Here is a 17,661-nt window from a genome sequence, read left to right as displayed (position 1 = left end):
ACGTAATTCATTCATCTGAAACCTGCAATCTCTACCAGAGTCACTAGATCTGCAGTCAGAGCTTCAAGTAAGTTTATTGTTCTTTCTGATGATGATGATTTAAATATGCTTGATGCAATTCCTGTTGTTTCCAACCTTGAACCCAACAAAATTGATCAACCCACTTCACACAATTCCCCACCTAGGGCTTCATTCTTTCAACCTTCCATTGAGGAAGAACCCCTCTGGAAAATGCTTCAAACCCCTAAGTCCACTACACCAACCTCACCCATAATCCTTCCATACACTCCACAAACCTCTAAACCACAAGCTTTTGAGACACAAGCTCTAGAGATACCAACTGTTGAAAAGTCTAACTCTGAGCCTCAACCCTCTAATCACTTAAATCAGGAACCCTCTGATAGAGAAATTCTCTCTCCTGCTCCCTCAGTCTCTTTTCCAACAAATGTTCCATTTTCCTCTCCTTCAAATAAATCTGAAGCTTCACGCCAATTCTTTCAACTTGCCAGAGAAAGAGTTTCAGAACTTCCTGAACATTTCTTAACTGTTCCTAGTCCAAACCGCTACTCTGGACCAAGGCCAGAACCTCTGGAAGCTCCTGATTTTCCAATCCATGCAGTCCCTTTGTCTTCAGTAGCACCACCTCGTCCTCCTTCTCCTCCACCTCCAAATGAAAACTCTGTCTCTGACCAATCTCCAAATCCTGAGACTGAAGTTTCTCATCCAAACCCTGAGACCAATAACTCTGAACCCCAAACTGTGCAAATTGGTTCATCTCATGGTGTTTCTGAAGCTACAACTAGCAATCATCCCTCTTCACCTGAAACCCATCTTTCCATTGTTCCCTATACCCAACCCAGACCAAACACCCTGCTTGATTGCATCAACTTATTTAATCATGAAGCATCTTTAAGGGTTCTCAATGTGCAAGGTCGCACTGACCTCAGTGAGAAACCAGACTTGGTTGCTGAAGACTAGGATCGTCTTTGCACTTGGATGCTTGGCCAAGCGGCAGTGATGCTGGGTTTGCTACTTCAATAGTCGAAAACTTGTCTTTTTGTACGCGATTGTTATATTCTGAAGCTTTAATGCTTTGTCTATCGTTTATGAGTTGTATGGCGATCGAACTAATCGATTTTGTTTGGATTCTGCTTTGTTTTCTCCGAGGTTCAGTTGAAGGAACTTTGGGTGTTGCAGAGCAATCGTGTGAAGGGAACTTTAACCACGAGACTGGAGCAGCTCGAGGTTAGGGCAACTTACATATTAGCTATGATTGTATGATAGGCGTCGATAAATTCGACTTATGCTTTATCTGATGTTGATTATGATGATGAGTTGATGTTATGATGCTTTTCCATAACTTGTGATATTGTGATATTGTTGGATTGTGCGCTTTGACGCGACTTCGGAGTGGGGATTCATTGATCTGGTGATCTTTGATATTTCGGGTTGGATGAACAACCCTAGGCAAGTTCAAACTTGAGTTTTGAGACTTAGCCATTTGTTCGTATTCTTAGACTTTCCCCGGAAAATTTCTTTTGGGTGGTTGGTCTTTGGAAACTTAGAATGATTAGACTTTCGAAAACTAGAGACTTTGGGAGACTTAGACTTTGAGGAATAAACTCATAACTTGACTAATCCAATTCGGAACGTTTTTATTAACGAATAAATATAGGGAACTAAAGGGAAAATAATTGCAAAAGACGGGGAAAAGTCGACTTTTGTTGTGGGTTTTGGAATTGGGGAAAGCCACTGAGGTGAGCTATGGTGATGATTGAAAGTCACCGAGTACTTTAGTACTCTTGTTATTCGAGTTGTGTTGTATTGACCGACACTAACTATGGGCTTTGATTTTGGGTTTTATTGTTGGAGTTGTGTTGTATTGACCGACACTAAACTCCTGAGTACTTTAGTACTCTTGTTGTTGGGGTTGTGTTGTATTGACCGACACTACCTCTGGGTTTTTGTTGTTCGAGTTGTGTTGTATTGACCGACACTACCTCCGAGTCGTGTTGTATTGACCGACACTGACTCTGGCTTTGATTGTGGGTTTTGTTGTGGGAGTTGTGTTGTATTGACCGACACTAACTCCGAGTTGTGTTGTATTGACCGACACTAACTCTTGGGTTTGTTTTGAGTTTGGGTTTGAGCTAAACACTTATGTGGTGAGGACGATTCGATGTTTGGCTAACCATATTGCATCAATCGGGTGAATAACGGGAATGGTTCACCTGTGCATCTCATGGTGAATAGAATGGTTCACCAATGCATTAATGATGAATAACGAGAATGGTTCATCATATGGTGAATAACGGGAATGGTTCACCAAGAATGAATAACGGGAATGGTTCTTCCATAGTGAAGAACGGGAATGCTTCACTTGTGGCGAACGGGAACGCGTCACAATCCGGATCATATTGATTGCATTTCACGCATACATTCATTCTGACTGGAATTGTGTGCTGTTTGATTTATTGAAGCATTGTTAGAGCCATAACATGCTAGGATTGTTTATATATATATATATATATATATATATCATATATCTATACCCCATATCACATGTTGAGTGTATATCTACTTATTTCCGTGAGTTGACCCTAGCGCCTTGGCTTTGGTTTCATGTTTGTGTTTGGGCGGTCGGCCTGCTGCCAGACGTCGACGGTGGATTGGGTTTCGATGGTCTCTCCCTCGGGGGGGATCAGGTTTGAGCTGGTTGATTGACATGCCCCCACCGCTTGGGTGATCGATCTTGTGGGTCATCGAGCGACGTACCGGGGAAGGGTCATGGAGGACCGGACTGACGAGCGTGGATGTCTGACGAAAGGAGTTTTACGACGCATGGAGCTGAGCTTCAACTTGCCAACTTCAGTTCGCTGTGGACTTGGTACTGGGAGGGTTGGTTTAGGCAGGCGTCACGTTTTGTGTAGAGCTCTGATTCGTTTTGCTTTTGGGACAGGGTAGGTTCCCGACGCATGACTTTTATGTGGTTCTTTTACTGAGGGATCACAGTGGGTCAGTCGGACCATAGGGGTCTTTGCTTAGGCCATTTTGAGGCCGACTTTCTCCTAGTGGGTTGTAATTATAAACTTTCTTGCTCACACTTCTGGGTCTGTATATATTTGCCTACGGGCACACTACTTTGGAGTCACTCCGAGTGCGCGTGACGTGGAAGTGCAGCTGAGGCTGTACATGTTTATATTTGATGTATATTGGTTAGTTTAGTGGTTGAGCTATGTTTTTATTTTCTATTGCCTGATTTAAAAGGAATCAAATGAAAAAAAAAAATACATGTTTTCCGCGTAAAGGTTATTTTTGGTTACTAAAGTGACACCTGGAAATCGGGGTATTACAGACAGGATTGAAAGTTTTTTTTCTGGGCTTTGATGCAAATCTCTGGGATATTATAGTGGATGGCTACAAGCGTCAAGTTGATGGTGATGGCAAGAAGATCTCCAGAACAGAGATGACTGCAGAGCAGAAGAAGCATATTCCTGTTTAATGCAGGTCCAAAATGGTAGTTTTTACATTTTGACTCAACATAGGAGATCCTTTTAATGATTTTGGTAAGAAAAGTCTTTCTCAACATAGGCGAGTGAGATTCTTCAATTTTAGACCGTCTTTCACTAAATTTAATTAACCATTATCTTACCTGATATATTATAATAACAATGCATCTTCTTTCAATTAAAGGTTACATGAAATAAAGATCATGATGTTGAAGGTTGCAATTAGTTGCCACCTGCATGTTTTTCTCCTTATCTTTCTCAATATAAGATTTATATAAGTATTGCATTTGGACTGTAATGTGTTTTACAGATGACTGTAATATGTTTTACAAATGAATTTTGCTTGCTGCATTCCAGGTTTGAAAAGGGTTTGGTTTTCTGCTTGGTGTGTCATTGTACAAATACACTGCTGAAAGTGGCCTAAGTGCTTCCAAATAAATGTGGCACAGGTAAATGTTCCTCCTTTAGCTGCAATATCTCATGTTATAAGGGTTTATTTCAGTTTGATATTAATTTTCAGAGTTTGTTACAAGTTTTATATAGGTTCATCAATTTCATAAGCAAGGTTGGATGCAGAGTTGGAGAAAAATCTAACTGAGGCTGAGTTGTTGCGGATGAGAAGAGAGAGAGAGTATATGAGGTTCACAGGAAAATGGACCAATCGGAACATGAACACGACTTGGGTGGCTTGGATGTAAGTAATTGTTGGTCTCCATCAAAATGCTGCAATTACATTTAAATATGTTTTTCCACTCATGTGCGCTTAATGTAAAAGCATTTTGGACTTACCATGTAATACCCAGCTAGGTAACCAGCCCAGTTTAATAAATGTTATGGCTTTTGATTCAGTTTCGTTTTAAGAGTGAAAGTCACAGTTTGAGTTTTCCATATAGTTTTGATCAGTTCTAATTTTGAAAGCTTCATTTCCTTCGTTTTTGGTGAATGTCTCAAGGTCATTGTATAGTTAGTTGTTTTAATTCATATTGTTACTTTTGAACAGGAAAAGTTTATGATCACATGATTTTGTATCTGTTTCATTTCACTTTGGTGACACTGGGGTCTCTGTTTTGATTTTGAAAGCTTCATTTCCTTTGTTTTTGGTGAATGTCTCAAGGTCATTGTATAGTTAGTTGTTTGAATTCATATTTTGATGATGGTTTTTGCACATTACTCATGGAAATAAATGGTGTGGACTTCTTCTGTTAATACCAAGTTAGCAGAGCCGCTTGCCCATAAAAAAAGTTGGTACCCCTTTTTTTTAATAGTATTTTGAGCATGTTTGGAAATTCTTCTGTAATTGATTCTGGAGAAAAAATTGAGGAAAAAGCTTAGTGAGCAGCTTCTCCTTGTGCCAGAAATGATTCTGGAGAAAAATAAGTTGGTCCAAACATGCTATAAAAGTATATATGAAGCCCAAGGAAGAAAATTGATGGACTTTGCTTCCAGTTTTTAATGTATTGTTTACGAAAGGTGATGTTGAAGATTGTTGTCTTTGAGGAGCTCCATTGAAATTAAGGTTGAAGATTTAAAATTTTGTGAGTTAAGGTGCTTCCACAAAGTTTCAAGCTGTCATGGATTGGGGCGAAATTGAGGAAGAAGTACTTGAGAGTGGGGTTTAAAGTCTAAGTGAATGATTTTTCCTCTTTTCCAAGATTGATATTGTTTTGGGTACTTCATGCATTGGGTGTTGAGTACAGGTCTTACTATTGCAAACAGATTGCTAAACATGGTGAAGGATTATTATTTTCTACTTGGCTTTGGGTCAAAGTTTTAGCCAGGTGAGGTTTATTTTACCCATTGTTTGGCTTCTTACTGCAGTTGACAATTTATAGCTTTCATTGAAGAAAAGATGGTCTTTGGCCAAGTGAATTCATGTTTAATGGGCTTTCTGCAGTTTTGTTTGTGTGAGTGCCTTTCTTTTTAGGAAAATGTGTCTTTTGGCAAAATATATTGGTGTTTTCTGTGGATCAAGATCTATGCATGTCCAATATTTGTTGAACTACATTGCTTTATTATCCGATATTTTGATTGCTTGATTGATTGAATGGAAGAATTACAATTGCTTTTTCATGTCCCTTTGTGAATGGAAGCATCGCTCAATTAAGCTTGAAAGTATTACTTTTGTCATTATATAATGCTTTTTCTAATAAGAAGGCTGATTCTGATTCCAAAGATGAAGAAGAAAATGATAATGAGCTAAAAATGAAAGGCATCTCAAACAAGAAAAAGTTGTGATAATATGTAACATGCTTATTTTATTTTTGCTGCTTATCCATTTTTTTACTGACGTCTTCCTTTTGAGAACTGTACTGAAAGGTTTAATTTGGTTTCAGCTTCTTTCTATTAGTTTGGCATCATGGCCATTTTGGAAATGCTTGGTAGTTTCTTTTTCATTTTCCAGGTGTGGGATGCTACTGCATCAGACCCAAAGTTGCTGGGGTTTTTGAAATCTTATAGCAATATCGTACCTGAGCCTCGGCATTGGAGTCAGAAGAGAAAGTTTTTGCAGGTTAGTCATCATTCTAAACTGATAGTTATGGGTTAATTATGCAAGCATTCCTGATAGCTGTGTGCTTTCTCTTATATATATGTATGTTGTGCTTCCACGGGCCACCCCGCATAATAATATATCATAAATCAGAGTAAAATGCATAACACAGAGGGTGTCACACTTATTCTCTAGAAACATAAATCAAAACACCTGTCATGCTCATAATAAATATATAAATTTTCCAACTTTAATGTCGCAACATCATATGCATAGCACAGCGGATTTATTTCAACTCCAAAATTTAACATAAAGAGAGTTCATAGGTAACTCTTAACATCAAGGTACAAAACTAAACGTTTCCCGGTGTTACATAACAGAGCATGACTCCCCTAACTAAACCGTAAATGAAAGACTAGCTCCTCCAACTAACCCTCGCGAGAAGCTCCACTATCTTCGGTACCTGAGCGATGTCGCATAGAACATCATTCCAACAGAAGGGTGAGAACTCATATCATATGGATAAGCATAATAATAAATAATGTAAAAGCTTATCTATACTCCACATAAATTACTCACATTCACTAACAAATAATAAATTATGTAATTTTAACATAATTAATCAAGTTCACAGTTATGGCAAATACTCCATAAATTATAGCTCAATTAAAACATATATAATAGTCTCTAATTACCACCACATCAAATCTCTCCAAAAATATCACCATAACACATATGACTCAAGTGAGACCCGTGCAAATGTCTTTGGTACCAAAGTTGTTATCCTTAGCGGTATCACCGCGTCCACTCCAGACAGATAACCACCAATAAAGCCCTCGCTCTAGGCTTCAAAACCACTCCAGTTTTGGGACAGGTCACTAGCCTCCACGAGAACTAGCAAACATTGCCTCTTGACAACTATGCAGTGTATTGTGCAAAACTCAACTAACATATGCATATTCAGACCATCTCCAAGTCCTAATTATTTTAGCATATTCATCACCAGTTGCACAAAACACATATTACATGTTATCAATTATACAACTTGCAATCACAACAACTTAGCATCTCAAACATAACATCAATTCAGAAACAACATCATATAATGATTATTAAAAATAGATGTAAATTAAATATAATTCATATATAACAGGTTCTGCAACTATTTCCTAAAGACTAGATTTCTCTCTAAATTTTCCCAAAAACTCGCGACATGCTCATGCTCGCCATCTCGCGACATCTCACTGCACAACTCGCCATGTCGCGACATCTCACGACATCTCCCTACGCAACTCGCCATGTCGCTGAATAACTCGCCATGTCGCGACATCTCACGACATCTCCCTACGCAACTCGCCATGTCGCGACATCTTGCGACATCTTCCTGCGCAACTCGCCATGTGCGCGCACCACACATCTAATGAACTATAAAACAGATGTAAATTATCAAATATACTCAGAAAAATCTAATATTTTTATCATGGTTCCGTATACACGTTTTGTAAACCTCTATAAATTTTCAAGTCACAATTCAAAGTACAAAAATCAGGAAAAATCGTACACTAACCGCAGTTTGTAAGAAACTGGACAGCTTAACCTATACTCACTAAAATACACATAACTCGAGCTACAGACGTCGGAATGACGTGAAACCAGTGGCAAACGTTTCGTAACAGAAAAACCTACAACTTTTATGAAGACTACTTCTTCAAATTCGGCCATTAACATAGCACGAAAAAGGTACAAGAGAACGTAAATTTCTGCGCATCATGCAAGCCTATCATCTACCCCCAAAATCATCTAAAAGCCAAACCCTAACTATTTCAATTTTGGAATTTTTGCAACCTAGGGTTCCTAAATCATGCTTTCTATCATTATCCACTATCATACCAATCCATAAAACATGAATTCAAACTCTTACCTCTTGTAGATCAGTTCTAAGTTTTCTCCTCTTTTCTCCTCTCCTTCTCTGCTTTCACGTGTTTCTTGTTCTGCTTCTCTTCTAATCCTTATTTTTTTTCTTTTCTTTCTTTCTATTTCACTCCTAACCCTTAAATAGCCATACAATGGGCCCCACTCTCAATTACTCACACTAAACCCTAAAACCTTATTTATCTATATCACATAATCACTTAATTATCTAACAAAATCACTTAATTACCATATACCATAATACTAATTAAAATAAAATAATAAATAACCTAATAACAGAAAATGGGGTGTTACAGCGGCTGTGGCAATTACCAAGCCTGGACCTGTAGGTGTTTGGCAATGGGCATCCTTGAGTCATTTGTCTTTTATTATCTGTTGTATTGAACTGGCATATTATGTGATATAATGGGGATATATAATCATGTGATATTTTTGCATAATATTATTGGGCATTGATTTATGATAAAGGTGCTAATAGTTCTGCTTTGAGTTTTCATTTTCCTTTCCATAGTGCTTCATGCTCGGGCTGAATTCCTCTTATGTGAAATTTGTTTAATGTTGATGTTACTTAACGGACTTATCCCAAATGCCATTTGAGCAGCACATAGGAAATGCTTTTGGTAAAACTAATGAAGATATATCTAATAATGGTTCTGGAAGATTTATGGTAAAACTGGAAGATTATGGTTCTTTGTGATGTCAAACCGAAAGGAATAGCATGATGCATACTGGTGTGATAAGGCTAAATGCATACCTTCCTCTTGCATGGGCATGTCACTGATTGTATTTCAAATAATGGACGTAACATATTTTCTCATTCCCGTTAAATATTGTGTTCTCTTTTATTTGTTCTAAAGTTCTTATCCTCTTTTGTTTGTATATTTTTGCTTGAAATGCAAAAAATGATGCAGCAGCTGAGTTTTCAGAAGAGAAAGCTCTTTAAGACTATGGGTGAGGTGTTGGAACAGAAGGAGGATGATCTTGAAAGTCATGGTCTGGAGCAGGAGAAGCTTCACTTTGAGATGTACTGTTATGTTGGGGTATATTGAGCTTACTTATTCGCTGAACAAGGTAAGTTGGCAGAGTACTTGAAACCTATTCTTCCTATTGATGGTGGTAAAACTGAAATTAAACTATGAATTATTAAAGTGAGATAGGATCGTGGTTTTATATAATAGTGTGGTTTTGTTGAACTGTTGCAGAAAGAGTTCAATTTCATTAAGGGATTGAGCACAACTCTCAAATAGATGAGAGCCTGAACCAATTGGAAAGAAGTTGCATGTGAGAAGATGAATCTCTCCTATGTTACATATTACAACAGAAGAATTCAAGGCATAAATAGAGTTATCTTTGATTAGAGAAGAAGCCTTTTAGCTTATTGGCTTTGTGAATGTTATAAGAAACGAGGTGAAGCAGGATACTATAGAGACAACTTAGAAGGAGGATAAAGCTAATTACACTGTTTAAGGGAGAAAAATCTAACGAAATTGTGTCAGTTGCAAGCGCAAAAGGCCAGAATATGGGATAGACATCAAGACATAAATAAGGGCATTGAAGATATATATGTTGCACCAAACATAAGATGATTTCAAGAAGAGTTAGTGATTGGGAGCTGGACGATTGGCATAATTTGAGAGTTTGTTAGTTGCATTATTTGAATTATTAGAAGAAAATTTCACTCTTAACATGGTTTCAATGATTTATGCAATTCTGAAAAGAAAAAAAAATTGATGTAATTAATTTAATAATTTGATTATTTTATTATTGTTTATAATTAACTTTTTATGAAACTTCTTTTTTTATTCAATTAAAAGAAATATTTTTATCCTACAAACTTTTTTGTACCTTTTTGTGGCTCTTGCTCCTTAAAAGTATGTCGTACACGGAATATAAAATATTAACATAATATAGACGATACCTAATTTATATTTTAGTTAAGAATGAAAAAAATCCCACGGTTACATGAAAATACTTTCATTTTAAAACTAATGAACATATACTTTTAATATAATTTTAGTACTTTTTCATACTTTTAAAAGAATTAAAATTTGTTGGTGAAACTATGTCATTCGGGCAAAATATATGGAAAAAACTCTCACGAGGAGCATTTTAAATGAAAATCCTTTCATGCTAAAACTTATAGGAAAATGAATTTTAAAATAATTGCAATACCTTTCTTATAATTTTTAATTAACTTTAAAAGTAAATTTTGATAAAAGTATGAAAAATTGATAGTGACATTTTATTGTATGAGGATTACAAAATATTTTTCGTAATTCTTAAACTAATTTTAGGAGCAAAAATTTTCAGTGAAATATTCCATACGAGGATTATAGAAATATAATATATACACAAAAGAATGAAAAATTTATGGTGAAATTATGTCATACGGGAATAAGAAATTTTTTTTTAAAGAATGAAATTACAAAATAATTAAATAAAGTAGACTATGTTCATTTATTTTTAAGTTAAGGGTAAAAAACTCATTTAGGATGAACATTTTACATGATAATACATTTATGTTAAAATTAAAAAAAGTTATGATAATTTTAGTACTTCTTTCATTATTTTTAAATTTTTTAATGAGTAAATATATATATATATATATATATGAAATAATTAAAATTTGATAATAAAAGTACATGGGGAGGAGAAAATTAATAAATACATATATTAAAAGATTACACGAGAAGCAATATTAATCGTAAAAAAGGTTGAGAAGAAAGGAAACGTCTCGTTCCCCCCCCCCCCCGAGTCAACATGAAGGGCGACAAAACGTCCCTGTTAAAAGTGAGTGGGAAGAGGCCTCTCGCCCTTCCCCAAAGAGACCACACTCTGCGGCCGCTACATCGTCTTCCGGCGGGGAAAGAACTCCTGTCATCTCCGCAGCTTTTCACGGGCCTGAAGAGACTCCCAAGCCGAACCAGCTCGGCGAGCCTTCACTGGCGACTCTGGTTTCCTCGCCTCGCGCCCGGGGTGGTTCCGTCGACAAGCCTCCCCTCAGTGCGAAAGTAACCCTATCGCCTCCTAGTCAAAACTTGATGCCAACTGCTAGTGCTCTACCGCCCGATCATAGCCCCGCCCCGCCCCAAGGCTTTGCAAATTGAGAGCCTCCATACTCCTTGTCCCTGACGCCAGTGCAAATTGTGAGGATCGACGAAGTGGTCAAGCAGCAAGGCTTGGACAAGGTTTCAGAAAACGCATTGGCGACGGCGTTCCACGCTTTTCATCATTATAAGCGTTCCGCCCAGGATGCCGAGGTGTTGCGATTAGAGGTGGCGCGCCTCCGCGCCCTCAACGCTGGATTTGTTGAGGAGCGTAAGGCGTTCCTCTCCCAACAAAACATCAAGGAGACCTCGTTTGCCAAAGAGCTGGCCGAACAAACTAGCCGTGCTGAAGTCAGCCTGGAGTTCCGAGACAGAAAAATCTCTGATTTGGAGAAGGACCTTGCGAAGCTTCGGCAGGAGGCTTAGGAGGAATCTGAAGCGAAGTGGACCTGGTGGCCTCCAAAGATCAAGCCCTTTACTCAATGGAGACTAAACTCGAACACCTTCGTGATGAACTGGCGAAGAAGGATGAAGCTTTATCCACGATGAGGACACAAGCTCAGCTCGACGCAAAGGCCTTAGAGGAAAGAATGAGGTCAGACGCCGCTGCTTCCGCCGTTTTTTAGCGCGGTCGTGGCTTTTTCCTCGCCAAAGCCCAAATCAAACATATCCACCCTCTGATTGATCTTCGCCAGATGGGGGCGTTCAAAAAGGTTACCCCCACAGGGTTGGTTGGGATCGACGATCCTCCAGGCTTCATCGCCAAGCGTTTCCTGACCGAAGAAGATGTAGAGCGAACCGAAAAATGCTAGCGATTCTTAGGTCAACTTTGTACTTAATGACTGATTTCCCTTGTTGTTTTTAAATGAGAGCACCAAATTTTTTTGCATTCTATGTTTATTCTATTTTTCTCTTGAAAATCCAATCAAGCTTATGTCCTTCTTCTCCGCCGATGCTGTTCTTGTCACGAACTTCAGGTATAAGCACCCTGCCAAGAAGGCTTAGGGCTGTAAATCATGCGAGTTGTTTTCCCTAGAGAATCCTAACGTTTGCTTAAGTGCTTCTCTCCAAATTCCAACGGTTATTCCTGACCACCAGCCATGAATACTTAAGCCTTTATTGCGAGTCGCATCCTTTTCAAGGAAAACTCCTTGAGAAACTGCTTCAGCAATAACTTCCGGAGACTGAACTGGGCTTATAAATAGTGACTAAAGCATAACAGTCCTCACATCAAATTTGCTTCTTAAATCAACGTTGCAATGGCATCCCACATAGCCCTCATCGAAGAACTAAGGACGAAAGCCTTTGACGAAGACCTTTTCACCAATGTTAGGCATCTAGAGGATCCTAGCATCTACCAGCTAATCAATCAGCTACTGGGGATGGATCTGAGTCCAGAGATGGACAACATCCTCAGATGGTTCCTCAGCTTCGTGGAGGAACTGCAGGATCTCTTCCACCGGGAGCTGGTTAACTACGCCAAGATACATGCGGTGGAGGTTTCTCTGGAGGCCATGGAGGAGAGTTCTGAGAAGCAGGATGTTACACCCCGATTTCCGGGTCCCACTTTAGTAACCAAAAATAAACTTTACGCAGAAAACAAGTAATTTTTTTTTTTCGTTTGATTCCTTTAAATTAAAGCGATAGAAAATAAAGACATAACCCAACAACTAAACTAACCGATATACAAATATATACACATGTACAGCCTCAGCTGCACTCCCACGTCACGCGCACTCGCAGTGACTCCAAAGTAGTGTAAGTAAAAGTCGTACGTACAGTCATCCAATGAGAAAGTCGGCTCCAAAATGGCCTGAACAAAAGACTCCTATAACCCGACAGACTCTCTGTGATTCCTCATCAAAAGAACCACACAAAAACCATTCGTCGGGAACCTACCCTGTCCCAAAAGTAAGACGAATCAGAGCTCTACACAAAATATGACGCCTGCCTAAACCTACCCTTTCCGGTACCGAGTCCACAGCGAACTGAAGTTGGCAAGTTGAAGCTCAGCTCCATGCGTCGTAGAACTCCCTCCGTCAGACGTCCACGCTCGTCAGTACGGTCCTCCAACTCAAACCTGATCCCCCCGAGGGAGAGACCATCGAAACCCAAACCACCGTCGACATCTGGCAGCAGGCCGACCACCCAAACACAAACATGAAACCAAAGCCAAGGCGCTAGGGTCAACTCACGGAAATAAGTAATTTATACACTCAACATGTGATATGGGGTATAGATATATATGTTGATATATATATATATAAATAATCCTAGCATGTTATTGGCTCTAACAATGCTTCAATAAATCAAATAGCACACAATTCCAGTCAGAGTGAACGTATGCGTGAAATGCAATCAATATGATCCGATTAGTGAAGCATTCCCGTTCTTCACTAGTGAAGCATTCCCGTTCTTCATCGAATGATGCATTGGTGAAGCATTCCCGTTCCTCACCAAATGATGCATGGGTGAAGACTTCCCGTTCTTCACCGAATGATGAAGCATTCCCGTTCTTCATCAAATGATGCATTGGTGAAGCATTCTCGTTCCTCACCAAATGATGCATGATGCAATATGGTTAGCCAAACATCGAATCATCCTCACAACACAAGCGTTTAGCTTAAACCCAATTTCAAAACCCAAGAGTTTAGTGTCGGTCAATACAACACAACTCCAACAACAAGAGTACTAGAATAAGAGTTTAGTGTCGGTCAATACAACACAACTCCAACAACAAGAGTACTAGAGTACTCGGTGACTTTCAATCATCACCGTAGATCGCCTCAGTGGCTTTCCCCAATTCCCAGTAACTTCAAGACTTGACGACTTTTCCCCGTATTTCGCAATCATTTTCCCCTTTAGGTTCCCTATGGTTTATTCGTTAATGAAAACGTTTCGAATTTAATAAGTCAGGTTATGAGTTTAATTCTCGAAGTCTAAGTTTCTCAAGTCTTTAGTTTTCAAAATTCTATTTTCTTTCTAAGTTTTCCAAAAACCCACCAAAAGCAATTCCCGAGGAAAGTCTAAGTTTACAAACAAATGGCTAAGTCTCAAACCTTGAGTTTGGACTTGCCTAGGGTTGTTCATCCAACCCGAAAATCAAAAGGAATCAGTTCAGTGATTCTTCGCTCTAAAGTCGCGTCAAAACGCACAATTCAATACATCTCAATATCATAAGTTATGGAAAAACATCATAACATTAATTCATCATCATAATCAATATCAAAGTAAAGCATAAGTCGAATTTATCGACGCCTATCATGCAATATTAGCTAGTAGTAAGTTGCCCTAACCTCGAGCTGCTCCAGCCTCGTGGTCTAATTCTCCTTCACACAAATGCTCCGTGAACCCAAAGTTCCTTCAACTGAACCTCGGAGAAAACAAAGCAGAAATCCAAACAAAATCGATTAGCTCGATCACAATACAACTCATTAACGATAGACAAAGCATTACAGCTTCAGAATACAACAATCGGGTACGAAAAGACAAGTTTTCGAAAACGAAAAACTCCAACCCCCCCCCTTGAAATAGCTCTCGGCCATAAGGAGAAAAGAGCTCCGGCTCTTTTTCTTCGATCAAATCTGTTTACAAGGTAGTTTTAGGGTAAAACTAAGGCAAAGAAACTGTCGGAAAAATTTTCGGACGATCGGATCGAAATACGGCTATGCAGGGGCGTTTTAGTCCAAAATAAAAGCTCAAAACCTCAAAGTTAACACTTCGGAAAACAAATTTGATAGCGATGTTCCTAACGACATCCGTAACAACTAATCCTAAAGGCACGAAGTCGGATTGTGACTTTTCGACATTAAAGTTTCGAAATGTGCGCAAAAAGGGTTTTGAGACAGTTTTTCAGATCCTTGACAACTCGATCAAAATCGGCGAATACCGGCGAAGGTTCTAGCCTCTTGGGCACGTACAGAAGATACCCCAACAGAGAAATCAGGAAAAACTGACAGTTTTACGAAAAGCTCGAAACTTTGAGCACAGAAACGACTAAAGGAAAGCAGTAGAAACGATGATCAGAGGTAAGAATCAAGCTAGTTACCTCGATACCTTGAAGTAGGAACGAACTACGCGAAGATCGGTCAAGTTTCGGCGAAAAATTTTCTCTCCTCTTCTCTCCTTGAACTCGCGGCCTTGATGGAAGAAAATGAAGATATTTTTTTGAATTTTTAACTATTTATAGGAAGGTGAAATCGCGGGAAAATGAAAATTTCGCGATTCCGATTTTTGCAGCACGTTCACCGATGAATTCTAAGAGAGATTCTGGCGACAGAATTCCAGAACTCAAAACAAATCTCTAACATTTGGGAAAAACGATCTCTAAAATCCCAAAAGCGGTGTAAGTTAATCTGTCCCGAAAAACTACTTTTTGCTGTGATGGTCAGACAACAAAACTTCGTTCTGAAGAAAGATTGGAAACATCGAAACAAATCTGGCAACGCAGACAGAAACTTCGTTAAAGGCTCCGAATAGAAAAAATCTTCATTCACTGATTGAATCTAGGGTTTTGAAGCAAAGAAATAGGCGTCGTCGGACTTCCGAGAAGTGAATACTATCGTGCGTACAGTCCAGGGTTCCGAAATGAAACACTGGTCGAAGGAAAAATAAAGAGAACTTTTTATTTTCCCAAGGATTTGAAATCTCACTTAAACGTTGCTCTAAAAGCGAATTTAGTCTATTCTGAACACTCTCGCCATAAGGCAGGTGTGCAGAAGACTCGCACTAACTCCTAAAGCAACTATGAAACATTCCTCAAGCAATTCCTGAACTTTCTTCTTCATTAAACTTTCTGAAACAGCGAACTCCTGTCACGCTTACACTGATTCTACGCGTGAGTCGGAAAATAAACTTGTTCTATAAATCCAGGTCTTACAATACTCCCCTCCAAAAAGAAAGTTTCGTCCTCGAAACTCAGAGTTCTGCGAACAGTCCGGGATACAGTTTCTTGATCTTGTCTTCCAATTCCCATGTAGCGTCTCCCGTATCGTTGTTCCATATCACCTTCACTAATGCAATTTGCTTCCCTCTCAGCTGTTTCACTCTTCTATCCCCAATACTCACTAGCGGTGCCTCAAATGTCAAATCATTCTTCAGTTCTACGTTGTCTGGCTCGATTACATGAGTCGGGTCTGGAATGTACTTCCTCAACTGCGACACATGAAAAACATCGTGTATGTTGGAAAGAAACGGTGGTAGCGCAATATGATACGCCACTGGTCCAACACGTCGAGTGATTTGGTAAGGTCCAATGAATTTTGGCGTGAGCTTCCTTGACTTAATAGTTCGTCCAACTCCCGTAGTCTGAGTAACTCGTAGAAACACATGGTCACCTTCTTCAAACTCTAGAGTTCTACGTCTCTGATCAGCATAACTCTTCTGTCTGCTCTGTGAAGCTCTCATCTTCTCTCTGATCTGCTTAACCTTCTCAGTCGTCTGTTGCAGCAATTCTGGCCCAATCAACAAACTCTCCCCATCTTGATACCAACACAACGGTGTCCTACACTTTTGACCATACAAAGCTTCATACGGTGCCATCCCAATACTCGCATGAAAACTATTGTTGTATGTAAATTCGATCAATGGCAGAAGATCATCCCAGCTTCCTCTGTGATCTAACACACAAGCACGTAGTAGATCCTCTAGCGACTGAATGGTTCTCTCTGTTTGCCCATCTGTTTGTGGATGATACGCCGAACTCAATCTCAGCTTGGTTCCTAACGCATCATGAAGAGCTCCCTAAAAGTGCGAAGTAAACTTCGGATCCCGATCAGACACAATACTTGTCGGAACTCCGTGTAGTCTCACAATCTCAGACACATAAATCTCAGCTAACTTTTCCACATTGTAGGTAGTTCTCACTGGTAGAAAATGCGCTGACTTAGTTAAACGATCCACAATTACCCAAATCGAATCGTGTCGCTTCTGTGTTCTTGGCAAAGCTACCACGAAATCCATGGATATGCTATCCCATTTCCATTCTGGCACGTCTAAACTCTGTAGCATACCAGCAGGTCTTTGATGCTCTACCTTAGCCTTCTGACAAGTCAAACATGCAGCTACATACTCGGCAACTTGTTTCTTCATTCCCGGCCACCAAAAGTTCAGTTTCAAGTCTTGATACATCTTTGTCATTTGTAACACCCCGATTTCGGTGGCGTCACTTTAGTAACCAAAAATAAACTTAATGCGGAAAAACGTGAATATTTTTTTTTCGATAATAACTAAGACGAAACTGAAATAAATAAAACCCAAATGCGTAATCGATAGAGCTAATATACAATAAATATAACAGCCCCCGCTGTAAGTTGCAACCTCGTCACGAGTAACCTCCAGTGACGGAAAGAAGAAACATGTAACGCCCGTAGGCAATATGTACAAACCAAATATAAAGGTGAAGTGTCCGCAACACCATCCCTCAAAACTGAGAATAAGCTGGCCCATCGGCCTGAAAAGATCTCCTAAGTCCAACCAACTCTCTGTGATTCCCGTAAAGAAACCACACAAAAAGCTATAGGCGGAACTACCCTGTCCCCAAAGAAACACATGATGTTCAGAGCTAAGACTCTACTCCTACACTAATCCTATCTCGAGGAGCTCACACCAGCACTTAAAAACCTACACGCTGGCATGATTGTCGTCTGAATCAGAATCCATAACGACCAAGTCTACAAACACTATC

General features: G+C 39.3%; 1 protein-coding gene across 1 annotated transcript; it reads left to right on the top strand.

Annotated features, from left to right (window-relative positions):
* The first annotated feature begins 231 nt into the window (after positions 1-231).
* On the top strand, positions 232-978 carry LOC130736072 (pollen-specific leucine-rich repeat extensin-like protein 4). Its single transcript, XM_057587923.1, has one exon. It carries the CDS (start codon positions 232-234, stop codon positions 976-978), a length of 747 nt encoding a protein of 248 aa, XP_057443906.1.
* Positions 979-17,661: the final 16,683 nt, after the last annotated feature.

The sequence above is a fragment of the Lotus japonicus genome, chromosome 2, assembly GCF_012489685.1.
Source record: "Lotus japonicus ecotype B-129 chromosome 2, LjGifu_v1.2".
In the NCBI taxonomy this organism is placed as follows: domain Eukaryota; kingdom Viridiplantae; phylum Streptophyta; class Magnoliopsida; order Fabales; family Fabaceae; genus Lotus; species Lotus japonicus.
Note: the sequence above shows the minus strand (reverse complement) of the source record. Positions and strands in the feature narration are given on the sequence as shown.